This window comes from Podarcis liolepis (assembly GCF_965112155.1).
Source record: "Podarcis liolepis genome assembly, chromosome: 17".
Classification (NCBI taxonomy): Eukaryota; Metazoa; Chordata; class Lepidosauria; order Squamata; family Lacertidae; genus Podarcis; species Podarcis liolepis.
Window position 1 is genome coordinate 43,037,749 of NC_139571.1, and position 26,861 is coordinate 43,064,609.

General features: G+C 43.9%; 2 protein-coding genes across 6 annotated transcripts in view; one reads left to right on the forward strand and one right to left on the reverse strand.

The window, feature by feature from the left end:
• Positions 1-14: 14 nt before the first annotated feature.
• Positions 15-21,719, reverse strand: SPICE1 (spindle and centriole associated protein 1). Of its 2 annotated transcripts, XR_014520552.1 has the most exons (18): positions 21,488-21,719; positions 19,127-19,174; positions 16,313-16,459; positions 15,225-15,327; positions 14,134-14,255; positions 13,274-13,371; positions 12,262-12,395; positions 11,521-11,652; positions 9,619-9,887; positions 9,130-9,261; positions 8,113-8,236; positions 7,280-7,474; positions 5,485-5,867; positions 4,640-4,832; positions 4,297-4,402; positions 2,834-2,921; positions 1,923-2,035; positions 15-1,845 (listed from the first exon to the last, which is right to left on the reverse strand). XR_014520552.1 is itself a non-coding variant. In XM_083481723.1 (17 exons), the coding sequence occupies exons 1-17, from the start codon at positions 21,578-21,580 to the stop codon at positions 1,982-1,984; spliced, it is 2,421 nt and encodes an 806-aa protein (XP_083337849.1). In that variant the 5' UTR covers positions 21,581-21,719; the 3' UTR covers positions 15-1,981. The 2 variants fall into 2 exon arrangements, 1 of the variants encoding a protein (XP_083337849.1); XM_083481723.1 differs by having other exon boundaries at positions 15-2,035.
• A 3,403-nt stretch (positions 21,720-25,122) lies between these two features.
• Positions 25,123-26,861, forward strand: part of SIDT1 (SID1 transmembrane family member 1) — a 54,244-nt gene continuing 52,505 nt past the window's right edge. For 2 of the 4 annotated variants that reach the window (XM_083481721.1, XM_083481722.1), the window contains exon 1: positions 25,123-25,201. In XM_083481721.1, coding sequence (XP_083337847.1) covers positions 25,190-25,201 — 12 coding nt within the window. In that variant the 5' untranslated portion in view covers positions 25,123-25,189. Of the gene's footprint in view, positions 25,202-26,529; positions 26,847-26,861 lie in introns of those variants that run through there. The other 2 variants (XM_083481719.1, XM_083481720.1) reach the window with 2 other exon arrangements.

The following is a 26,861-nucleotide window of genomic DNA, read 5'->3' on the forward strand; positions in this document are numbered from 1 at the left end:
CTTTTATACATACGTACCATTTGTAAAATATAGCTTTTATTGAATTTTAATCAGAGTAAATTGTCCAACAATTGAGAAAAATAGAATTATAAATATATGTCTTCCTGCAACAAGGTAAGGTGTAACACATCTATCTCCACTACACATGGGAAAGTTATTAACAGCTTCAGTTGCAGAAGATCTTCTTGAAAAGAAGTTTGCACACCTGAAATATGCTCACCTCCTTTTTAATATACTTGAAGAATGGAAATCAGGTTTCAATACAGTTGTCACTTTTAGTTAGCCTCCTAAGCAGCCTGCTAAGAAATCTGAGCATCTCTGACAGGATAATTCTTCAAACTCAGCTGTTAAATTATTGTGGGTCCTGATTGGAACTTCCGATGTTGCCCAACGGCAGATTTTTCCATTCATGAATGAACCTGTCAAACTTTCACATTCACGTGTTTACTTTTTGTTTCAGGTTTGTTCAGCTACAGTGGTGCTGGCATACCTTGTCAAATCAGCTGTCTGAAATGATAGTAACATAAAGGCACCCCAAGCCGTTGGGAACCAAGGGACTAATACCTATTGATGGAAGGTACTCACATGGCCATTATAAATTGCCCTTCCACATTTGTATGTAGATTAATGTGATTATACCATTTCAAACAGAGTTGGGGATGGAGGTTTGAAAGGATACCAGTCAGCTTTTAAGCAAGATTCAAAGTGCTTGTGATAGCTTAGGATACACCTTAGGGGCTACTTCCTTCTGTATATTCTGCTCAGGAGAGTCCCTTTTCTGCCTTCTACCCACCTAGGGTAGAAGGAGGTTTGAGTGGGATGAGAGAGGTTTCCTCAGTGGCTGCACCTAGATTACAGAACACCTTGTTCCATGAAGTACAACTGGTCCCTTCCCCTCAGTGTCTTTTGTCAGTTGCTAAATACAGTACAGTTTTATTCTGACAGATTTTTGTTGCATTTGCACCAGAAGAGCAAAATGTAAATGTAAAGTAACGCAGTAAAATCCTATGCTTCAAAATAACTTTAATACATTTTCTCACTGCAGTAATGGAACAGACAAATACTACGCTTGTATTTCTTCTGCAGAGCCAATAGTAACAGCACCACTTTTTGGATAAAAATTTAAGACGCTGCATGGAACAGGAAATAGCTGCCTTCTTTGGTTTTGCATAGGCGAGTTCTTAATAGCAGCACATGGACTATAAGACTTAATGCCAGGATAAATTTGCCCGGCAAACATATGGGCACAGTATACAATTAACTAGACCCCAAAAGTTATACATTCCAGTCCAGGGATTTGCTTTATGTGATATAAAGCCTATCACTATTGCAACCATTTAAAAAATACTTTAGTTCCAGAAAGTATTTGCTCAGCAGCATTAACAGGGTTAAAACATTGCCTCAATCTTCTTATATTAACTGCATACATCAATTATCAATTACAGTTTCCTCTTTCATACAATACCAAATGTTTCAGATATGAGTATCAAAGAACAAGGGACAAATCCAGGATGTTGGTTTCCAATGGATGCTGAGGCCAGCAGCGTGGGAACACAATAGCATGGAGGCAGCTGCACAGCAAGTTGTCTATGTGAGCAGCTCCATCCTTGTGTGGTTCACGTCAAAGGAATGACACGAGCAGTTGTCCGCACAATTCTGCTGCACGTAGCTGCCTTTGCAACACTGCTTGTTTCAAGTGCTGACTGTACTCCAGACTGCACACATGACACAAGTGCAAGACCATGTTCAACTGTAATATGGATGAGAAGCACATAGCCACGGATCTGGAAAGACCTCAGCAGAACCAGCAGGACTGACCTTGTCCATGGCCTGGCAGAAAAGGCTCTAGAACAGGGGTGGCCCCCAAACACCCCAACTCCTGTCATGGCCAATGCAACATCTGGAGGTTCATGAGTTACCACCCCTGTTCTAGAACGGTATAAGGGTTAAAACACTTTTAAAGCAACATCTGGGCTTGGGGCTAACCAATATGTGTTGACAAGGCAAACCAGCCATCTTCTCCTTGCTTTTTAGGCTACAGGAATGGAGAGAAAAAAAGTGAAGTGTTACATTCCTTGCACTGTCACTTATTCCTTGCCTCCCCTTCAGTTCTCCCCTTAAATATATACATATATTACTTCTGCAATCTTGGGGTTCTGTTTTGACTATCTTCTTCTTATTATTATTAATTTTAACAAAGTAATAATAATGTAAAAATAATAATGTGCACCCCACCCCAAGACCATTCCATTGTAACTATCCAACCTCCCAAATTTTCAACACCTCTTGCGATGGTTTGACCCCTTTCCGTTTTAACAGTACAAATTCTACAAATACCTTCCATATCTCCTCAAAATAATTTCCCCTGCATATTTCCCGTCTTGCCTTAATAGTGCATGTTAATTTATCATTAATAGCTATATTCCACACCTCTTTATACCATTCTTCCATTTTATCTTCTGCTTGCCCCTTCCACTTCCTAGCTAGAATAACTCGTGCAGCTGTCAATAAATTTGTGAGCAAGTCCTTCCTAGCCTGCGAAACTTCCACCTCATTGTAAATCGATAACAATGCTACCTCTGAACTTTTGGTCAATTTCAACCCAGTGATTTCTGTTTTCTCCTTAAACACCCTTTGCCAAAAACCCATGTACATATTTACACCCTCACCACATGTGAACATAAGTCCCAGTTTCCTGGCAATTCCTCCAGTAACACCAAATATTCCTTGTTTATATTATTTAATCTTACTGGTTGTTTAGACTATCTAAGGCTTGACACTCACCCTGAACATTGCCAAAAGGTGGAAGTATGGCTGTCTAAAAATGACTTACCTTTATTCTATGGCTGTCATAAGTCAACTGTACATTTCCTAGGGAGGTATTTAGTGGTAAGCACACCTGGCTAGACACATCTGCAGATCTGTAGGCATAAATAATAGAGAGCTAGGAAACACGAAGCTGAGTGCCCTGTCCTATTTCCTAATTGCCTTTTATCTTTATATTATAAACATGTAGGCAGAGATGGTCTTCTCTTAAATTTATTATATAGCTCCTAGAATCCGGGTGCTGCTAACAGGCATGGCCAAACTTGGCCCTCCAGATGTTTTGGGACTACAACTCCCATCATCCCTAGCTAACAGGACTAGTGGTCAGGGATGATGGGAATTGTAGTCCCGAAACATCTGGAGGGCCAAGTTTGGCCATGCCTGTTATAATAATCATAATCATAATCATAACAACAACAACAACAACAACCAGGATGTAGATGATTTAGTCATTCAAATTTCTGAAATAATTTGATATAAGTGTTTGAATTGTAGGAGGGCCAGAAAGGGTTAGGCCCTCCTTACTTTGGTGGCTGGTCCCTCAGGTACTTTTTGTAGAAGACTCCAGTGGGGCCCATGAATTGACTAAAATTAGGGAAATCAGAGGCTGGGGCATCCCCATAACTTTCCCCGTGTGTGTGTGCAAGTGCACATATTTTAACTAAGCCTGTGTATTACCTGCCTGCTTCTCTGTCACTCAGTAAAAAGGCATGCACGTTGATGGAATTGGCTAGCTAAATGAATTAAGACCTAGACAGGTGAGAAAGGAATGGAAATATACATTTGTATTTAACCATCTGAGTCCATAGATGACTGCTAATGGAAATACATCAGACCTCTGACGTGCCTCAACAAGGCTCTAATGTACATTTAACTTTCCATTATATGTGTAACAGAATTAGGAGGCAGATATTATTTGAGAGAAAAACCAGGTACAGTCGGACCTCGGTCGACTTACAAAATGTTTGGAAACCAAGGCGCAGCTTCAGATTGGCTGCAGGAACCTGCGTCGGACATTCAGGTTCCAAAGAACGTTCGCAAACTGGAACACTCACTTCCGGGTTTGCGGCATTCGGGAGCCAAAATGTTCGACTCACAAAGTGCTCGACTTAAGAGGTACGACTTTATTTGCTTATCAAGGCACTTCAAGTGAGGAAAGCTGTCTGCTAGACACCTCCCATTTCTTGAGCCAAAATCTGTAACGATTCACTGGAAATCGCAGCCACATCTTCAGACTATAAGTTAGCATGGGGTGGAGAACATCTGGCCCATGGACCCAATTAGATCCACCAGGCTGCTGAGAATGGCCCACCAGGCAGTTTGGGGTAAACCTCCCTTCATACAGAAGGGGAGAAGAGATCAGGATCTAGCCTGCTGTCTAGATCCTGCTCCCCTTCCCTCAGCTGTATTCCTTACAAAAGCTTATACTACCCACCCTGCCTGTAAAAACAGAATAGCTAAGCAGCTGACCTCTTTGTACTGGATCCACTGGCGGGAGAAGGACTATTTTCTTTGGAACTATCCAGAATTTCTGCAACTGGAACAGACACCTCAATTGTTCTTCTCTTTCCGTTTTCTAGAAAAGACAGTATCTGATTAGTGAATTATTAGGTGTCCAGGTGTTCCAGTAATGAGGAAGAATATCAAGCAATTACTAAATAGAGAAACAGATAGAATGTTTTCAAAAATTCAAAAAAAAAGATAAGGGGGGGGGGGAAGATTGTCAAGTGAAGACAGCTGCCATCATCAGAATACACCAACCCATATCACCAACACTGATGTAAGAAAAGCTTTTAAATTGTGGGTAACATACCAAGCAAATTTACGGGTGGTGATGGAATTGGTGAAACTGGCGGAGACACAGAGACGAATGTTGGTAACGTTTGCTGATTGGTCAGCTGCACCAGTTTGCTGCGTGCTTCTGCACTCTGGCGGTTCAGTTCAGCTATTCGTTCATCCAAGCTCCTTGGTAATTCTTTCAAGCTGCTTATGGCATCACCATGTCCCTAAACGAGTATTCAAGAGGGTAGTTAAAAGTCATTTTCATACTTTTCATTACTGAACTTGGCTGCTTGGCAGACTCAGTGCATCTGAGTTACCCAGCAGTAGCAGCTATCAGCAACCTTTTTTCCTACAATCTACTTTTAGCCACCTCACGTGGTCTTTAATCACAAAAAAGCATTCTGGCAGCACAAGGTCAAGTAAAGGTAGGTCATGATAGATGACAGATCACTGGTTTGAAGCAAAATGTAATAGTCTGTAATTATTTCTAGCTGGAAAACAGCAACCAATGGAGTTCCCACAATCCTAAATATTCAAAGTATTTTTTAAGAGACCTGTGAGTTTTTAAGAGACCTGGCGTGCTTTCAAACTGCTAGGTTGGCAGGAGCTGGGACAGAGCAACAGGAGTTCACCCTATCACGAGGATTCGAACCGCCAACCTTCTGATCGGCAAGCCCAAGAGGCTCAGTGGCAACTCAGTACATGGGTCACCAGCCATGAATGGATGGTTGATGACTGTAATTCTTGCAAAAATGACAGTCGTGTGTGTATGTTCATACACACCCATGCTTCCCTTTCCACAAGTCACAAAGCATAATCTCAAATTATCAATGTTTATTGAGAATGTCAAGATCCAACACTCTCTTACATTCTTACCTGCCCCTCTAGCACTGATCCATTCTGCGCTGAAAATGGCTGCTGCAAAATATCCCATGCCTCCTGAGGGCAATGCCTGAATTTGCTCAGCTGAGCTTTAATGACAGTGTTCTGGAGTGTTAGCTCAGCTATTTGTCCCTGCAGATCATCACTCTGGGCAAGCATCATGGTCGCATCAGAATTAGGCCTGTCTGAAGAGCCGTCAGAGGTTTGGCTTGGCACCGCAGAGAAGGCACTTACTAATGGCTGGCCATCTGCCTGTACAGAACTCTGTAAAGGACCAGCACCTTTCTGGGTGAACGAACTGCCATCTTCTTCCACCGTCTGTGGCTTCTTCGACAGAGAGGACTTTTGCTCTCCTTCTGATTCTCTCCCAATGGAGTCTATGGAAAGACAACACAGGAGACCAAATAAATCTGTACGACTATATTAAATCCTATTCCTAGACTAATAAAAAATGGGAGTGAAAAGGCTACGTTCCAAAGAGAGGCGAAGGCTGGTTATAATGCCAATTTGAGCGTCAGTTCTCATTTTTTAATTTAACACTCAAGGATTGATATCTGAATACAAAAGAAACATACCTGCCCCCAGGTCTAAATGAAACAGTTCAAAATGTTCAGAGCAATCTAATGTCAATGCTATGGGCCTAGAGGCCTTTTAAACTTCAGGAGGTGCATTTATTTTGTATTCAGCATCACAGATTATTATCTGGAAATGTTCACCTACAGAGTTGACCTTCAAGTGAGGTGAAACTCAAATGCTTGTGCCCTGCAATTTAAAAGCAATCTCGCCCAAATATCTGGTACTGTTTCATTAGATCTGTGCTGTGACGATTTTCTGATTGGGGAATCATAGAATCCTAGAGTTGGAAGAGACCACAAGGGCCATGGAGTCCAACCCCCTGCCAAGCAGGAAACACCATCAGAGCACTCCTGACATATGGTTGTCAAGCCTCTGCTTAAAGACCTCCAAAGAAGGAGACTCCACCACACTCCTTGGCAGCAAATTCCACTGTCCAACAGCTCTTACTGTCAGGAAGTTCTTCCTAATGTTTAGGTGGAGTCTTCTTTCTTGTAGTTTGGATCCATTGCTCCGTGTCCGCTTCTCTGGAGCAGCAGAAAACAACCTTTCTCCCTCCTCTATGTGACATCCTTTTATATATTGGAACATGGCTATCATATCACCCCTTAACCTCCTCTTCTCCAGGCTAAACATGCCCAGCTCCCTTAGCCGTTCCTCATAAGGCATCGTTTCCAGGCCTTTGACCATTTTGGTTGCCCTCCTCTGGACACATTCCAGTTTGTCAGTGTCCTTCTTGAACTGTGGTGCCCAGAACTGGACACAGTACTCCAGGTGAGGAGAATATATATTAATACATATGGTATGATATTAATCACTTCTTCCACAACTCTGACGGCCCTTAGTTTTCTTCGAAGTAGATCTATCTTAAGCAATGGGGCTCCCAGGTGAAGCACTATCCTGTCCTCAAGGTGGCAAAATTTAACAAGGTGCCTCCAACCAGCTGAGAAAGAGGAAAAGTACAAGGTGTAGCAATTGCTTGCTGGTTTAGAAGTAAGGAGTGTCCTCCTATAAATTCAGTCTGGGTTTCCTAGGCATGAGACCAAAGACCTGACATTGTCTAACTGAACAATAGCCACAGTCACCAATGTTTTTAGGACTAGATACTACACTAGATTAGAAGACATAAAAGGACTTGTCCACAATGTGACTGATGGAGGGTTGATTACGGAAACAAAGTCAGGAAGCTGTCAGGCAGTCAAAATGACCCTCTTACCATTCTGAAGAGGAGGGAATGCCTGGCTGCTCTTCTGTTGTGGTGGAGATAACAAAACAGCTGGTTGGAATAAACAAGCAGGTAAAGTTGGGGTTGGATGCATTTTATCCAAAGGATTTGGAAAGACTGGGGCCTTATTGGGAATATCCACTTGAGTATTTCTCTTTGGCCCAACGTAGTTTGAGAGGCATTTTTCTGATGAGAGAATAAAGAGGGCAATGTATTATATTAGACAGAGGAAAACTTGAAACAGTTAATCAAATCTAACAGTGAATCTTAGGGCCAACTAAATGTTATGTTAACCATGCTTTTTAAAAATGTGCTTGATGCTTTTCATTTTAAAGGAAAAATGGACAGTAACTGCCATTTCCCCCAGAATTGCTGTTGATTTCAAATATCACCTTCAGAGACCAACAACAGCCTGGAGGGATTTTAGTGGGAAAGTAGTGCAGTGTTGGGGGACGCGGGTGGCGCTGTGGGTTAAACCACAGAGCCTAGGACTTGCCGATCAAAAGGCCGGCGGTTCCAATCCCCGCGATGGGGTGAGCTCCCGCTGCTCAGTCCCTGCTCCTGCCAACCTAGCAGTTCAAAAGCATGTCAAGTGCAAGTAGATAAATAGGTGTACTCCTACGTTTCCGTGCACTGCTCTGGTTCGCCAGAAGCAGCTTTGTCATGCTGGCCACATGACCTGGAAGCTGTACGCCAGCTCCCTCGGCCAGTAAAGCAAAATGAGTGCCCCAACCCCAGAGTCGGCCACGACTGGCAGCAGTCCAGCTGTTTTGAAACTGTTGTGTCACTCAGATTATTGAGGTTTCCCTGGTGAAGACTTTTACCTTGAGCTGCCTCTGGACTCCTGACTGAAAGTGCTCCAGAATCTGTAATGGGAAGCCCTTTAAATGCACGTGTGAGTGAAGTCAGTTGTTCATCTGTTACAACCGTGTAGTGCTGAAACTTATTCTAGAAGACAAAAAGGAGCAAGAAAGGCACCAAAATCACCATTCTGATTCACTTGCAACAGGCAGACATGAAGCATAATGGGCTATTTCCAAGCATCTGCCCACACTCCTAGTAGTCCCATAAGCACACATTTGCTCTCTACTGTACTAATGCAAGACATATAACATAAATAATAACTGAGTGCTACTAAAGTGTTGGGATGCGGGTGGCGCTGTGGGTTAAACCACAGAACCTAGGGCTTGCTGATCAAAAGGTCGGTGGTTCGAATCCCCGCGACGGGGTGAGCTCCCATTGCTCGGTCCCTGCTCCTGCCAACCTAGCAGTTCGAAAGCACGTCAAAGTGCAAGTAGATAAATAGGTACTGCTTTGGCGGGAAGGTAAATGGTGTTTCCGTGCGCTGGTCTGGTTCGCCAGAAGCGGCTTAGTCATGCTGGCCACAAGACCCGGAAGCTGAATGCCAGCTCCCTCGGCCAATAAAGTGAGATGAGCGCCGCAACCCCAGAATCGGCCACGACTGGGCCTAATGGTCAGGGGTCCCTTTACCTTTACTAAAGTGTTTATCACATGAATTCTGAAGTTGGAGCCAAAAGGTCAGATATGCCCTCACAGCAGAAGCAAAAATACTAGGTGTGAACAAGGAGAACACTGCAAATGTATCATGAGCATACAGACTTGAATCCCCGTAGAGATAAGATGACAAGGGGTACAAGTCCATCTCTTACTCAAGTTATGCTACTAAAGTCATTTAGCCCCTTGCTGCTCTGCCAATGCATTCAAAGCGTTGTGTCTGGAAACACATCACATCACCAAACGAAGGGAATATATGCTGGCATTAAATTCCAATTGCAGGTCGTGCCTAGGTTACATAGCTCAACAATGATTCTGGGTAGTACCTGCATAGCAATATTTTCTTCTCTCGCCAGGAGGACTTCAGCTGTTAGAGCATCAATGAGGGCCCTGTGTTCACTTAGCTCGCCTTCAAGCTGCTGCCTGTTCAGCTTTTCTTGACGCAGCCTTGTCTCCGTCTTTTGGGGACAGGGAAAGAGGGAGAGTGAGGAATCAGCCCCAGTAAAGTGACAGCTGAAGTATTCACTGTGAAAGCAGGAGTTATCAGGGTTCAGCAGCAATTGAATGAAGGTCAGACTTCAAAGTGAAAGGCGAAGCTTTCCCTCCTGTACCCACAAAGTCGAAGCCAAAATACTAGGGCATAAAGGGTGAGGCTGGTGCAACAGAATGGACATAAATCCAAACCAAATACTACTTTCTTCAAAATCAATGGGAAACAACCTAAAACAAACAGCACCAAACTACTGAAAAAGCACAGTCAACATTGCTCAAAATATTACGGTGGCTACAAGCAGCCGTTTGCTGTATCTTCCCACCTCCTTCAAATAGCGCAGCACACGACACAGAGCGTTCACCAGCGAGCGGGTAAATCCAGAGAGACCTCGGCTGCTGTGGACTTGCTGGACTTCATGGCCCATCCATCTCTCATATTCTTCCATTTCATTCTCCATATCGCGCACCATTTGGTTCAAGACCTCAAGGCTGGATCTGTTGCCATTGGGGAGGTCAAGGGGAGCTGCAGCAGCAGGACTCGAGTTACTCCTCTTCTGTGCTTCTGGGGTCTGCACACTTTGCTTCTTCCTCACTGAGAAGAGGACAAGGAAGCATGTTGTCCTTAGCAAGGCAGAAGTTAGCACTTAAACAGAGTGCTTTGACACAAATAAAAGCGAGGGAGGGGGACTTTAGCTGAAGGGAATTAAGGTTCTCCACCACTTTGCTAAACCTTGATGAAGGTTTAGAAATTTTAAATCCTTGCAAAACAACTCAAGCTTTAGACAGCAATTAGACAGAGTGGCTGGGAAAATTATTATTATTATTATATAAAGGTAAAGGGACCCCTGACCATTAGGGCCAGTCGTGACCGACTCTGGGGTTGCGGCGCTCATCTCGCTTTATTGGCTGAGGGAGCCGGCGTACAGCTTCTGGGTCATGTGGCCAGCATGACTAAGCCGCTTCTGGCGAACCAGAGCAGCGCACGGAAACGCTGTTTACCTTCCCACTGGAGCGGTACCTATTTATCTACTTGCACTTTGACGTGCTTTTGAACTGCTAGGTTAGCAGGAGCAGGGACTGAGCAACGGGAGCTCATCCCGTCACGGGGATTCGAACCGCCGACCTTCTGATCGGCAAGTCCTAGGCTCTGTGGTTTAACCCACAGCGCCACCCGCGTCCCTTCAAAGGTATAAGGTAAAGGTAAAGGTAAAGGTACCCCTGCCCTAACGGGCCAGTCTTGACAGACTCTGGGGTTTGTGCGCCCATCTCACATCTATAGGCCGGGGGCCAGCGCTGTCCGGAGACACTTCCGGGTCACGTGGCCAGCGTGACAAAGCTGCATCTGGCGAGCCAGCGCAGCACACGGAATGCCGTTTACCTTCCCGCTGGTAAGCGGTACCTATTTATCTACTTGCACCCGGGGGTGCTTTCGAACTGCTAGGTTGGCAGGCGCTGGGACCGAGCAGCGGGAGCGCACCCCGCCGCGGGGATTCGAACCGCCGACCTTTCGATCGGCAAGCCCTAGGCGCTGAGGCTTTTACCCACAGCGCCACCCGCGTCCCGTTCAAAGGTATACTAGTCACAAAATAGTAAGAGGCAGACCAACAAGGTGATCCAATTGTGAATGCTACACTATTACCTTACTGCAGATACCTGCAAAACAGCACAAAATAAAACTTATCTAGTTAGGCCATGGAGGGGGGAGCATTGTGGGGTGGGGGGGATGTGAAGGAGAAACAATAATTTTGGCTAATATGCTGGAATGTATGCAGTACTTATTTTCTTATCGAATCTAAACTCCTCCTTTTACTGCTTTTGTAATTCTATCTGGCATATTTATGAAATGCACAGAACAGTATTATGCATAAACTAGATTAAACTCCAAACTAGATTAAGGAGCAGCAGAAGGCTAGCAGCAGTTCACAAGAAATGAAGGTCTTGTTGGCTCCTTTCCTCGAGATAGCAGCACCCTCTAGGTGTAGAAACACATCTTGGATTTGAGTGCTACATACATACACATTATACACAGGAATTATTATTTTCCAAGGGTGCAGATCGTTTCACATAAGAATCTTCACACTACGTATCTTTAGTAAAGTCTGGTTTTATAAAGGTTAATTCACTCCTTCCAAAAGACAAATTGTTCCACACAGATGGGCACAAGGGAGGTTGCAACCGAACAGAGACTGAGAAATATACGCGAGGAGAGGTACACTAAGACATACCTTTGGTGGTTTGCTTTTGCTTCCTTACATTGGCGTTCAGTACTTGCTGCACAATGTATGTGGCATCCGGAGTCTGCTCTTCATACCGAAGTTTTGAGTGGACTTTCTTGACTACATTAGTAGCATTAAGGGCTAAAGGAATTAAAAAAATAAAAATGTAGGCAGTGTTTTAATTAGTCTAAAATAATCCAGAACATAGCTTCCCCTACAGAAGGGTTGGGGAACCTTTTCAATCTGAGGGCTGCATTTACTCATGGGAAAATTTCCAGGGACTGTCTGCCAGTGACGGATGAGGCCAGAGGCAAAAGTGAGCAGAGAAATGAATGGGACTTTTACCTTTGTACACTAGGCTCCGTTCCATCTATGCAAAGCGCTTTCTATGCACCAACACCTCATTCATTCCTTCATCCAGCCAAGATTCTTGGCTACATTTCAGCCAGGGTAAGGAGGACATGGAACAAGGCCATGGTTGGCTGTGGCCTGAGGGCCAGGCAGAGAGATCTAGAGGCCACATCTGGCTCCCGAGCCTGCAGTTCCCCATCCATGCCCTACAGCAAGGTGGGGGACTTGTGGTCCTCCAGATATTGAACTACAGTTCCCATCATCCGTGGCGACTGGCCATGCTGGCTGGGGCTACGAGGAGATGGTGTGTGATATCTGGAGGGCCTCCTTACAGCAAGCCACAGAAGCTACTGTTTCATTTCTGACTGGTTTGTTGTTTAAAAAGAGAGCAAAATGAACCTGTGGATCCCAATGGCTGAACGTTTGTTGTTGGGGTTGAAAGCACATAGACTTCCTGTGATGATACTTGTTGCTTAGAAACTTCATGCTGGCCACCGGCCACAGAGTTTTCTTCTTTCAGAAGGTGAAGCATCCTAAGTGAAGAGCAGAGATGCAGAACAACTTTAGGAAGATTACAATTTTATTGCCATGCCCTTAACAGAAACATTATTTTAGCCATAATGGACATGGTTTGGTACCCTATGCTGTGCTTAGTTTACAGCATCATTCCTACCTTGGAGCTAGATAGCTATCAGTGCCGCATACTATACTTATTTTGGCAAAGTGTATTTTGGTAAATATCAGCTATAGTGGAACAAAATTGATCGCACTAGATCCAGCACTAGCCCTTTGGGCAGTGATTCCAGAAGCCACACAAGAGCTCTTTTATAAAGAGTTGATTATATTTTTGCTAGCAGCACCATGAATAGAAATAGCCCAGCACTGGCTTCGCTCATCACCATCTACAGTTTAATGCTGGCAGGCAAAATGTGGTTTATTGTGTAGCTGGGAAGCAAAGTAGAGTCCTCAAAGGTGCTGCAAGTCATGATAACTTCATAGCAATATGGAGGCCTTTCACAACATTTTTAACTAGACAAGATGCTAATATAATATTGCCTAAGTTTAAGAAGACATTTTGGAAATATTTATTGCCACAGTGTGTGTTAGCTTAACCTTCTTTGTTACATGCCTGTATTTGGATATTAAAATTATATCTCCCAGTGATGTTACAAATATGTAAAGGATATGTACTATATCTTGTTCTGGTTTATTGTGATATTGTTTTTAATATAAATTTAAAAGGCAAAAGTTTGATTTTATTTAAGCATTATAGCAACATTTAGAAGATCATATACATGAGAGATAATAGCAGAGCTGAACAGCTGGATTAGTAGATCATGTATCAAGCAATAAACTATTTGTGCTTATGCAGGGTATACAAAACTATGAAGGTAGAGAGATACACACTTACCTCTCTGTATCAGTGTCAGACCTGAAGCTCAAATACGTATCATTCTCACTGTTTGTCTTGCACATCAAATAATTTTCTCCTTCTACTTCATTGAGAGCCTTTCAGGAGACAGATATAACATCTCAAACATTTGCGTGGGAGAAATTTGAACTGACATATTTCATAGGCTGACAAAACACAATGAGCCAATAGCCAGAAATCACCACTGCTGAAAGCCCAGCTAAAGGAAACACACAAGTTTTGTGTCCCAAGAAATTTAATTTCACACCAACAGAGGGCAGAAAGACAATCCCCAATTGCCCAGAAGTGGAAAGGGAACATTTACTGTAATGCTAGAGCATTTTTAAACAACTAGTGTAAACAAACTATTGCTTTCAATCTATGTTGCCTTGATTTCATTAAAGTCAAAACTGAAGTGTTCAGATTTCAATAAACATTATTTGTACCCACTACTGTCAGTAAGTAATTTGCTAAAATAAAGAGTACAAACATTTATATCTGCATTCAATTTTGTATTTGCAGCACAACCCTATGCATGTCTACTCAGAAGTAAATCCCACTAAGTTCAATGATACTTAATCCCACATAAGTATGCAAAGGATTGCAGTCTTAAGAGTTATTTCAAGTGCCTCTTCTGTTATGTCCTAAGAGTCACTGCTGCAACTATGGATCTTATCCTCAACAATTTATCTGCAGATATCTTCTCTTAACTGGCATGTGCTTGCCATTTCATTTCACTCCACAGAATGACTAACACTGGTATAATTTGAAAAGGCATGTCTATGTATCAAATGCAAAAGACATATTCCTTGGTCTATTCTATTTATTTAGCGACAAAGTTTACATGGAAAATACGCCACCTGTGGATCCATGACAGAATCACTAAGAAGAGAGAGCTGTGTGTGGGGATCACATTTTTGTACAATGGGACCTTGGGAGGATTCTACATCATAATCAGGAGCCACGGTCACATTTGGGAAACCTAGAGGGTAGAAAAGAAATAAAGACTTCCATTCATTAGGCCCAAGATTAGATATTGAGCCTACTGCATAAACGTAGCAATCCTTTGTTGCCTTCCATGGAGACACTATCTTATATTTCTACGAATTATAGATACCGTTAGTTTGTTGTAGAAAAACAATAGAACATTGTGTGGCACCATAAGCTCTTAAACACTAAAGTTTTTATTGCATGATACGCTTTTGTGGGCCAGAAAGAGAGAGAAGGGTCTTTTATCCACTTTCTCCACAATATATGTATCACTTTATAAACCTGTACCCTTTCCTCATAGGAAACGTGATGCAGTTCATAGTTTGCCAACTGAGTAACAAATGCAGAGGAAAGGACTGTATGTGGTGGAATTTATCAGGCCAAATGGGATGGACGCGTATATGCTGCTGTAGGTGAAACATCTGTAGACGCAAAGGGAGAAAATATGGTTTCCACACTGGCAATTTACACCGTGTAACTCTCTGGAGCACCAGTCAAGACCCAGCCATCACTCTCTTAGCAAAACCAACAGAATTCAGTTTAAATAGATCACTTGCTTATACAGGCAACCCCCGATTTGCGCAGGGCTTGGTTTCTGGATCATCAAGCACTGTAAAATTGTGTGTAATTGAAAAAGCCTGCAAAAGCCTGCAAACACCCCATTCAGCCCCAACCCACCCTTTATGTTAAATACATAAAATGTATTGTATGACATTTCCAGGTTACTTCTGGGGTCGGCACAATGCACATATAGATGTGAACACGTGTAAATGGGGGGGGGGGGTTGCCTGTATCCTACAAGGAAAATTTGGAGGCATGGTTGTGGCTGTCGTCAAAGAACATATTTCTATGTTATTATCACACTAGGAAACATGAAGCTATCGTTTCCAGTAAACAGCTTTTATTTTGGGTTTGCTTGGGTCTGCTAAACAAAACTATATCTCACTCAGTAAAACGTCACCTATATGCCTGCGAGGAGCATCTCCAAATAGATCCTTCACCACAGCCATGGCCTGATCAGATCTCTCCAGGACCTCCTGTAACTGGTACTGATCAGAAAGAATCTAAAACAAATGAAAGCACGGAACACACACATTTTATACTTCTCTTTCCTTCCCCATTCCCTACCCACTCTTCAAAACAGGTTACATGCCACTATTAATCATATAAATTAATACTGCTACCTTTTATTAGGACCAATAGATGGGCATGATTAATTCAATAAGTAACACATTTAAAAATACATCTACATGTGGCAAATATTTGAAATTCCTCATTTTGAGGCATGACCAAGGCAGTCTATGCCAGTCGCTCTTTAGCACTCATTTTAGGCTTATTTGTACAGCATTGTCTAAAAGACTAAATGCTTCTTTGAAAATGATGTTATTTTATGACCTGCCTTAATGAAGACAACATTATAGCTAACAAAAGGATAACAAAAATATATTAACTTGTCCCTAAGATCTTTTGAGGGCTGGGAAGCAGCCAATGTAGCACCAATTTTTAAAAAGGGATCCAGGTTTTGTTTAATCTGTACTGCTCTGTTTTTGTCTGAAACAATTTTACTGTGTTTACTTGGTTTTATAAAGGTATAATGGTATTGTTGTAACCTGCTCTGAGACCTTATAAACAAACAAACAAATTCACTGGGCTACTGGAGAAATTATGGACCATTCCACCCCCTTTCTACAAGGACACCTGGTAGAAGGCTTCAAAAAAACCCAGCCGTCTGGTCGCAGAGGATGTGGCTTCCGACTCCCTTTTAACCAGCATAAACATACTTTTGTGATCTTATTCACTTTACAAGGTTGAAGCACACTATGAGGCTGAGTGTGCCCTCTCCAGATTCGAGAACTCCAGGCACATAATGAATGAATAGTTCACCAGGAAGCCTTGCACACATGAAAAGTAAGCTGGATCTCAGGTAGTTGGGAGGAAAGAACTGTGCATGCCACCATGCAGACAGAGCTCTCCTCACCCCCAGCTGAACCACAGCTGATGACTAGCTTACTATATCAGCCACAAGGAAACTCGATAACCATTTCTTACCTCTCTCATCAAGGCCAGTTTCTTTTTTTCCAGAGATTCTGGAACTTTTGGTTTCTGCTTCTTCCATTTGCTCTTCAGTGCTTTTTCTTGCAGTTCAAAGTGTACAATGCCTTTGTTCTTTGACTTGTGCATCTCATGGCGTCGTACCTGGGAGGAAGAGATTTTCCTCAAACCAGAGCCAAGGAACAAATGAAGGAGATGATAGTGACGATACAAAACAACTAGAAGGCTTTCTGTCTTTACACTTCTATACACTGGGCAAAACTAGACTTACTTACTTACTTATCAAACCTTTATTAGGCATTGTGCAAATAAAACCATAAAAGAGGAAATAACATATAAAAGCTTTGAAATATATATAAAAGGCAGCAGTTGGCTACATACATATATATATATATACATATAAAATCAGTGGTTTTCGTTGTTAACCTGCTTCTTGGAGGACTGCTACCAAAAACTCGGCTACCCCCGCCGTTACCCTTTGGTCGACGTCGGATAGGCAGAATCCCACACATTCACCTTGCTGGGGTTCCAGACCACCCAAAAGAGGGGACAGCACGCGTTGACGTGGGATACTGTACAATGGGCAATGAAAGAGAATATGCTCTACAGTGTCCGGGACATTCATAGAACATCTGCAGAATCTCTTGTTTCTAGGAATGTTTTGATATCTTCCCCTGACAAATGCTGAGGGAAAAACATTCAAACGGGCCAGCATAAAAGCCCTACGTTGGGCTGGGATTATTAATTTAGTGACGTAATTGGCTCTGCTATCTAAGATATTTAAATCATAGAATATGGGGGAGCAAATTTTGTTTACAGCTGCCATAATATTTTGTCTCTCGACATCCTTTAGTCTAGTTTGGATATTATGGAAAATGTATTGCTCATTAGAATTGTACAGGGGCTCCAGCTCGATGCCTAAAGATTCAATCTTTTTTTCGAGGTACTGATACCATCTTGATTTATAGGAGTCTTTGAGCAAATCAGCGAGCAGACTTGATGGAGGGCAGCGAAAATGGCAGCGTAACCAGTACTTTATTGAGGTGGACCATGCCCAATATTCCATTGTGTGTATGCCTATTTCTGCACACATTGTTTCATATTTGATCACAGCTGGGAGTCCAAGAATACGTCTCAGAAAGCTGGAGTGAATCTTTTTTAAATCACTGTTATATGCTTGGACCCATAGCGGGATTCCATAGAATATCTGGGATTGCACTTTTGTTTGAAATATCTGATTGGCCGCAGGAATAAATTGATTACCTTTCTGATAATAAAAACGGGCAACTGCTGATGAGGTACACTTTGCCTGTTTTATGGCATTTGTGCGATGATTTGCCCACCCTAAATTGCTCTGGAATAAGATTCCCAGGTACCTATAGATTTTCACTTGTTGGATTTCTTGCCCTCTTATTTTCCATTTCTCTAATTTCCAACCATTCGAGAAGACCAAAATTTTTGTCTTCTCATAATTTATAGAGAGTTTGTTACATTCGCAGTAAAGGATCAGAGAAGATATAAGACGTTTCAGACCCAAGCTCGTTAATGATAGTAGGACAGCATCGTCTGCGTATAATAAGAGAGGAACTGGTTTCTGATTAAGTTTAGGGGCATGTGATTCTATTTTTTGGAGGTGATCTGGCAAGTCTGATAAAAATAAATTAAATAGAAAGGGAGCGAGAATACACCCTTGTTTTACCCCTTTCGAGTTTGGGATGTCTGATGAAAGGTGACCTTTGGTGTTAAGTTTGACTTGACAGGTATTGGAAGAGTATAGATTTTGTATTAGAATCAATAAGCGCTGATCAATTTTTAATTCTGCGAGTTTCCTCCACAGCTTTGGGCGGTCAATTGAGTCGAATGCACCACGAAAGTCTACAAAAGCAGCATATATCTTAGATTGCCTTTGGGATCTATATTTTTCAACCAAATGCCTTTGTTCTTTGACTTGTGCATCTCATGGCGTCGTACCTGGGAGGAAGAGATTTTCCTCAAACCAGAGCCAAGGAACAAATGAAGGAGATGATAGTGACGATACAAAACAACTAGAAGGCTTTCTGTCTTTACACTTCTATACACTGGGCAAAACTAGACAGCAGGGTCACTATCTTAGCGCCATATGCAGACTGTTACAAAAGCACAAGCAGCCAGTGTGGTGTAGTGGTGAAGAGCGGTAGTCTTGTAATGTGGGGAACCGGGTTCGCGTCTCCGCTCCTCCACCTGCAGCTGCTGGGTGACCTTGGGCCAGTCACACTTCTCTGAAGTCTCTCAGCCTCACCTCACAGAGTGTTTGTTGTGGGGGAGGAAGGGAAAGGAGAATGTTAGCTGCTTTGAGACTCCTTAGGGTAGTGATAAAGCGGGATATAAAATCCAAACTCTTCTTCTTCTTCTTCTAAACACTTGGAAATGGTTCACCTAATACAAGATTTCCCATGGACTATGAGCATGTCAGAGAAAGAGAGAAGAACAAGCAACAGAGAAGCATGGAAGGGATGGATAAGGGATGGCCAATGGGGTAGCCATCAAATGTAGTGGAGACCTGAACTATCAGCAGCAGAAGGGAGCATATAGGGATACAGGATACTAACTGCACACACCCTTTGCACTTCCAGCATTGCAGTTTGTATCCCCTCTCCCTAGTCAATTTCCTCTTCATCCAAAACCCAGCACTGGACCCCAGCCTCCACCTTATACATGACTGGGACACATCCAGAATTGAAAAGAGCAAGTCTACTTGTGTAATTTTATGTCTAAGACAAGCCTCCTTAAGTGCCTCCCCAGTATGTCAAGAAAGACAAATTTCCAGCTTACGAGATCTTCAGGAGTTGCACGATGCACGGTGAGATCATGAACAGTGTTCTGCAACAAAGCATACCAAATGCAAGGTTAGAACATGAAACCAAGTACATCAAATTAATCACATATGTTCTCCAAGTTCTTCTATCTATAGATAGGTCAGTTCTAACCATCCCACCCCATTTTAGCACACCCAGGAACCTAGAGGGCAGGGCTGTACAATACAATGGAAAGAGCACCGCTGCCTCCTCAGTTGAGGGAAGTCTTATAATCCTAAGAGTTGGAAGGGACCACGAGGGTCATCTAATCCAAGCCCCTGCAATGTAGGAATCTTTTGCCAAGCAAGCAAGCTACTGACAAGAAGAACTGCACTACTGAAAGAAGAAGAAAACGGAGTATGGCACTGCTGCAATATTATGTCTGTGCACATACACCAAAGGAAATAATAGCTAAAGCAGGCATACTTCCAAGGAAACATTTTTTTAAATGGTTTTAAATTCTCATAAGTTTTGATAGCCTGGGCTCTCACATCTGTGATTGTTTTGACACGTGAAATTGGGGAGCTGGAATAAAAGTTCCAGAATTAATTCCTCCGTGGAGGATGGAGGCTAACAAAAATATCATGAAGTGGTGCACAGCCTGAGAACTTCCACGCCTCACAAATCTCTCCCTCCGTATCTCATTGGGGCAGCAATTCCTGCATAAGCAGAAAGCTTTTATACCCCTAACACCTTCTCCCCCCACCCTCTCTCTCCCTCTATACAGTGGTACCTCGGGTTACAGACGCTTCAGGTTACATATGCTTCAGGTTACAGACTCCGCAAACCCAGAAATAGTACCTCGGGTTAAGAACTTTGCTTCAGGATGAGAACACAAATCGCATTGCAGTGGCACAGCAGCAGCGGGAGGCCCCATTAGCTAAAGTGGTGCTTCAGGTTAAGAACAGTTTCAGGTTAAGAACTGACCTCCAGAACGAATTAAGTACTTAACCCAAGGTACCACTGTATATATATCCATGGTTCCCAACGTGGGGCCCACCCCCAAAGGGGAGCAATTTGATTTTTAAGTGGGGCCATTCGAGAGTGAGTTACACTGAGTTAATGGCCTTTTAGGCTTCCTCCACGTAAATAGTTCACTTTTTGAATACTAAGAATTATATGTCATGGGGGGTAGGAGGATTTTAGAGGTGCTTAGGTGGGGCATGGCCAAAAAAAGTTTGGGGGGCACTAATCTCTTTCTCTCTCTCTCTCTCTATATATATATATATAATAATCCAGCCTGAACAGAAGTGTTGGTAAAATCAAAAGCTTACACCCTAGATTTTATTGGGTTTGGTTCCTTTTAGGTTTTGATTCCAAACCCGCTGGGCAAAACCCGCCTTCTTCTCCAACTCAAGAGGAATCTTTATTTGCATCAGCCACTAGCCATAGCAATAAAATAGAATAAAATAAAATATACTGAAGACAGAGGTAAAAACTTAACTACAGAAAATACATTTTGGGGGTTTACATCAATAATCAAATAAGAGAGATTATTCTAATTGCCCTTCCAGTTTTTGCTGTCACCTGATCATCTTGAAAGGACACAGTAGCAATGGCTGAGTGACCCAGAATGGACAATAATAGAGGAATAATCCCCTCACTCCTCAAATCTTTATAAAGAGTGCAGCCAGGAGCACATCAGCCACTGACTCAATACTGCCACCTCCACAGGGGATTTTTTGGAAATCTATTCAAACTTGCCAAAGTGAAAGCACGTCTGCATTTGGGGACCGTTAACTTTTGCAAATTTAACCCAGTGTCAAGACGACCAGGTGGAAAGTAATCCCACCACGGACCACATTTCCTTACTGGGGCCAGATTAGTCTGTCGCTCCATGTCCTAGAGGCGCTGTCTGATTAAATCGTTTGCTTTGCTGGTTATTAATAGTGTTAGTAACTGCTGTGGTGATAAACTGGGAAATGTAAAGCTTTTGGTTGATTCGTTTTTTAAAAAGCAAATCTGTCATAAAGCATTTAGGAAGCGTGAATTGCATTTAGGAATCAGATCTACGACTCTTGCGACTAAAAAGGGAAATAGGTGGTTATTATTATTATTATTATTTACGACTCTTGCGACTAAAAAGGGAAATAGGTTATTATTATTATTATTATTATTATTATTATCTACGACTCTTGCGACTAAAAATAGGTTGTTATTATTATTATTATTATTATTATTATTTACGACTCTTGCGACTAAAAAGGGAAATAGGTTATTGTTATTATTATTATTATTAACGACTCTTGCGACTAAAAAGGGAAATAGGTTATTATTAATTCTTCTTCTTCTTCTTATTATTATTCTTCACAGCTTGGCTCCCCCCGCTCGCACTCACGTCCCAGTCCTGCTTCTTCCTCCTCGCCTTCTTGGGCGGCTTCCTCTTGGCTCCCGAGGCCGGCAAGCGACTCGCCCTCAGCAGCGACATCATATAATAATAACCGCGGCCCCCTAAGCCGGTGCCTTGAAGCGGCGGGGCTCCGCGCGAGGAGAGAGAAGCGCCGGGCGCGGCGCACAAATCGAGGCGGGTGGCGCGGAGGAGAGCAGGCCTGGCGCCCGTTGCCCCGGCAACCCCGCCGGCTCTGGGCGGGAAGGGAAGGCGGCGCCGCGGCGGAGCGAAGGCCGGGAGGCCTCTTCCCCTCAGGAGAGCGCGCCCAAAGTTTGCAGGACGCCCGACAAGTGCAGTGCATCCCTCTGGAGGGAGACACGTCCTAATGAAATTATTATTATTATTGTTATTATTATTACCCCGCCTTTTTTCCTGCCAGGGACTCAAGGCGGCTTACAGATACAGTGGTACCTCAGGTTACAGACGCTTCAGGTTACAGACTCCGCTAACCCAGAAAGAGTACCTCGGGTTAAGAATTTTGCTTCAGGATGAGAACAGAAATCGGGCTCCGGCGGCAGCAGGAGGCCCCAGTAGCCAAAGTGGTACCTCAGGTTAAGAACAGTTTCAGGTTAAGAACGGACCTCCGGAACGAATTAAGTTCTTAACCCGAGGTACCACTGTATGCTTCTTTTTTGCATCAATGACTCAAATCTTCTCTCAAGGTAATTCTTTCATTGTACAGTGGTACCTCAGGTTACATACACTTCAGGTTACAGACTCCGCTAACCCAGAAATAGTGCTTCAGGTTAAGAGCTTTGCTTCAGGATGAGAACAGAAATCGTCCTCCGGCGGCACGGCAGCAGCGGGAGGACCCATTGCCTAAAGTGGCGCTTCAGGTTAAGAACAGACCTCCAGAACGAAATAAGTACGTAACCAGAGGTACCACTGTATTTGATGCTGCAATACATGGTATTGTATTTTGGGAATTATCCAGTGCTGTTTTTCTGGGGGACGCAGACCCCTCAACATTTTGTGCCTCTAAGTCTGGCCTCATTGAGGGGCAGGATTTCAATATGAGTAGGAAAAGGAGAGTACAGTGGTACCTCGGGTTACAGACGCTTCAGGTTACAGACTCTTCTAACCCAGAAATAGTACCTCGGGTTAAGAACTTTGCTTCAGGATAAGAACAGAAATTGTGCTCCGGCGGCGCAGCGGCAGCAGGGGGCTCCATTAGCTAAAGTGGTGCTTCAGGTTAAGAACAGTTTCAGGTTAAGAACGGACCTCCGGAACGAATTAAGTACTTAACCCGAGGTACCACCGTAGTGGTCTCTTCCCTTCTTGGTAGTGGGGCCCTCCCTTTGGATGTCAAGGAAATAAACAACAATCTGACTTTTAGAAAACATCTGAAGGCAACCCTGTTTAGGGAAGTTTTTTAATGTTTTATGGTCTTTTAATATTCTTTTGGGAGCCGTCGAGCCAGATGGGCGGGATATAAATAATAAATTATTATTATTATTATTATAGGTCAGGGGTCAGCAACCAAAGCCCATGGGCCACAAGCAGCCCATGGGGGTCGTTTAACCAGCCTCCAAGCCACCCCCAAACTGAGCTGCCTGCTCGGTGAGTCCCTGCATGCTGCGCTAAACCAGCGCAGTGCAGTGTGGGGACTCACTTTAGCGGTGCCAGAAATCGTGTCTGCGCAGACACAGATGCCGGAAATTGCATCTGCACAGATGCAGATGCTGGAAATTGTGGGTGTGCATGCTCACATGCCCGCAATCCAGCCCACAGAGGGATCTCCGCTGGAGTGGACCAGCCAAGGCAAGGTGATCCCTGTTATAGGTCATAACCTATAAGAATGTGGGCTGGCTGCAATAGTTAATACAAGTGAGGGAAAGTCACTCCTATGTTCCACAACTTATGTTTAAATTGCATTGGAAACACATCTTTTCTTTCACATAATTCTAGGCGATGTAGTTTCCCCATTGCATAGAGTTATAAATCCTAGCAACCCATAACAAACTACAGAGCCCAGAATTCCTTAAGGGGGAGACAGTGCTTTGAATGTGCTTCAAAAGGTATAGCGTGTAGGTGCTATTATTTCAGAAGGAAGCCCTGGGACCCCCCGCAAGCGAAACCTTACCTTCCTTCATCTCTTAAAAACTGTTCTCTATGCAAGTAGGGCTTCTTCCTGGTTTTTGGATTCTTGTCCTTTCACTATACAGTGGTGCCTCGCAAGACGAAAAGAATCCGTTCTGTGATTCTCTTTGTCTAGCGGTTTTTTTGTCTTGCGAAGCAAGCCCATTGACGGATTAGCGGATTAGCGCTATTAGCGGCTTTTAGCGGCTTATCTGCTGATCGGATCAGCTGATAAGCGGCTTAGCGGCTTAGAAAAGGGGGGGGGAGGGAAAAAAACCAGCAGGAATTCGCAAGACATTGTCGTCTAGCGAAGCAAGCCCATAGGAGATTCGTTTTGCGAAGCACCTCCAAAACGGAAAACTCTTTCGTCTAGCGAGTTTTCCGTCTTGCGAGGCATTCGTCTTGCGGGGCACCACTGTACATGATAACTCAGACCCATAAGGTGGGGGACTCCCTTCCATATTCAGCCCCCACAAAAAAGTTACCCTCAGAACTGTTTAAATGTTTTTGCCTTTTCCTTTAAGGGTACCTGCAGAACCAGGTTTGAGAGGCCCTTTGGACAGGGCCCAACTCCTTGCTACTTTCACCACTGCCTCCAGGGACGAACGAAGGCTAGCCAACACCCAGGGTGAGCCAAACCGCTACATACGACGCATGTGTGGCACCGCTACGTACGACGCATGCGTGGCGCTGCTATGTACAGCGCATGCATTTTAGGTAGCGGTTTGCCGCCAGCGCCGCTCGAACACCATATGGACAGGGGCGGGATCCTCTGCTCATGGCTGCAGCCATGAATGGAGGATCCTTCACATGCGGCTGCGGCAGCGTGATGGCAGCTCACGCCGCCACGCCTGGGGGCGGCAGGGTGAGCACCCCACGGGGTGCCTTCTTGTCACACACACCCAGACATGGCATCTGGGGCCCACCGCCCCCCTGTGACACCACTGACTGCCTCCTTTTACCATTCACTCAAGGCCCTATGAGTCCTACTGGCCAAAGTTATGATAAGCAGCAGCCCCGTTCCTTTTCCTCCCTCCCACAAGTTCTCATTCATTTAGGAAAGGCAGGCATGGAGGCAACAGGATGGATGGGATGCAAAGGGATGGCAAAGGGAATGGGTATGGGCACATGCTCTGACCTGGCTTCTGGACTCTGGCTGGTGATGTGGGGTGGTGCTGAAATTCCCCGCTTTTTATTAGATATCAAGCTACCTTAGGTCAGCCAGCCATACCTTTTTTTACAGAAGTCTGGAAGCTGTAGCAATCTGAAAGATGCATCCTTTCAAATGTATTATGACTGGGTTTCCAAATAAAATGTGAACCTTCTAGACCCATGGTTCCCAATGTGGGGCATGGGGCACATATAAGAATTATATGTCACGGGGGGGGGCGGCATCAGGATTTTAGAGACGCTTAGGTGGGGCATGGCCAAAAAAAAGTTGGGAACCACTAAAAACAGTTATTTTTAGGCAAGCCTTCAGTGCTACCATCTTAATAACTGGTATTTTATTGCTTTAGACTAGGTGTCTGCAACCTGTGGCCCTGCAGGTGGTGTTGGACTACAATTCCCATCATGCCTCATGAGGTAAGGAGATTGCCTTTTGGCAGTTTTAACAAAGGTTGCATGACAATATTGCAGCTAAGGAGAAAACTCGTGTTGTTCCAAGATTAGAAGGAAATATTTACTGGAAAGTTGAGGGTGTCCATTGAAAGGTGAGGTGGGGAAACAGGATACTGAAAAGAAAGGAACTAGCTTGCTTTATCTTCTTACACTTGATAGTGGCCTGGGTTGCTAAGGGGCCTGACATAAAAGAGCTTCACTGCAATATACAGCAAGGTGGAAAGGAAAAAGATAGTTCTTCAGCCATCACCATCCTTGGATAGGGATAGCCTGACCCCAGCTGGACTACTATAATGCATTGTACATGGAGCCGTGCTTGAAGACTACTCAGAAGCTTCCTTTAATGCAAATTGTTGACAGAATTTTGACCAGTGCAGCTAGATAAAATCACATTGCATAGATTACAAAAGAACTGTGTTGGCTGCCTACTCGCTTCCAAGCCCATTTCAGGTTTTGGGTGGTTACCTATGAAGCCCTAAATGGCTAGGCATCTGAAGGACTCGCTGTATCAACATGCCTAAGGGGGTTATTCACATTCCAATGGGGGCAGGAGCTTGTTCTGTGTTCACATGTATTAGGTCTTTCTTTGCGGTGGCACCTACCTTGGAAGGTGCTTACAACCTCAGCACTTCTATTTCAGAACCATGTTAAAACATTTTTTTTGTTTACTCAAGTAATTTGAGTGTTTTTACTGTTTTAAACAGTCTGACTTTTTTTAGTTGGCTCTGTCTGTATTAACACCCCCCCCCTTGGTTATGTTATTGTTCTTGCATAATTTATTGTGTTATTTGTTTGAATCAGTAACTTGTCCAGGTACCATCAGTGAAGAAAGGAAGGTTGGTCCTTCTCTGGTTTATGGGATGCTATCCCTTTGCAAACGCAGGTGGCGCTGTGGGTTAAACCACAGAGCCTAGGACTTGCTGATCAGAAGGTCGGCGGTTCAAATCCCCCTTGACGGGTTGAGCTCCCGTTGCTCGGTCCCTGCTCCTGCCAACCTAGCAGTTCGATAGCATGTCAAAGTGCAAGTAGATCAATAGGTACCGCTCTGGCGGGAAGGTAAGCGGCGTTTCCCGTGCGCTGCTCTGGTTCTCCAGAAGTGGCTTGGTCATGCTGACCACATGACCCAGAAGCTGTACACCGGCTCCCTCGGCCAACCCCAGAGTCAGCCACGACTGGACCTAATGGTCAGGGGTCCCTTACCTATCCCTTTGCAAATGCAACAAGCATTTGGGGGGGGGGCTGTAGCCAGGTTTGGTCATTTCGCTCTTCATGCATAACTTATTGTGTCATTTGTTTTTTGCTGTTCGAATGACACAACATACGAAAGGGAAGGCTATGTTTATTTTTAAATCAATGAATCAAAGTAATTGCTCAAGAACGAAGCTGTAGAATTTGGCATTTAATGAGGGCTACAGAAATACAGTAGGCTTAATGCAAGTGGCCGATTTCCGTAACCATCTATCTCAGTAATCCGTTCACCACCACCCCATCCGAAAGCTAAATGTGACGTTTCAATAATAAGTACTCGCAACCTTCTCGAAAGTGCTGCGCACGGGAGGAAGCAGAGACATTATATGAGCCGGAGCCTGCAAATGGACACGTGGCAGAGGCTGGCGCAAACCAC

Coding starts and splice junctions, on each gene's coding strand:
- SPICE1 (XM_083481723.1), bottom strand. CDS start 21,580: ATGATGTCGCTGCTGAGGGCGAGTCGCTTGCCGGCCTCGGGAGCCAAG. Junction 15,328..16,312: donor AACTGGCCTTGATGAGAGAG/GTAAGAAATGGT, acceptor CATTTGTTTTAG/ATTCTTTCTGATCAGTACCA. Junction 8,237..9,129: donor AAGAAAATATTGCTATGCAG/GTACTACCCAGA, acceptor TTTGTCTTCTAG/AATAAGTTTCAGCACTACAC.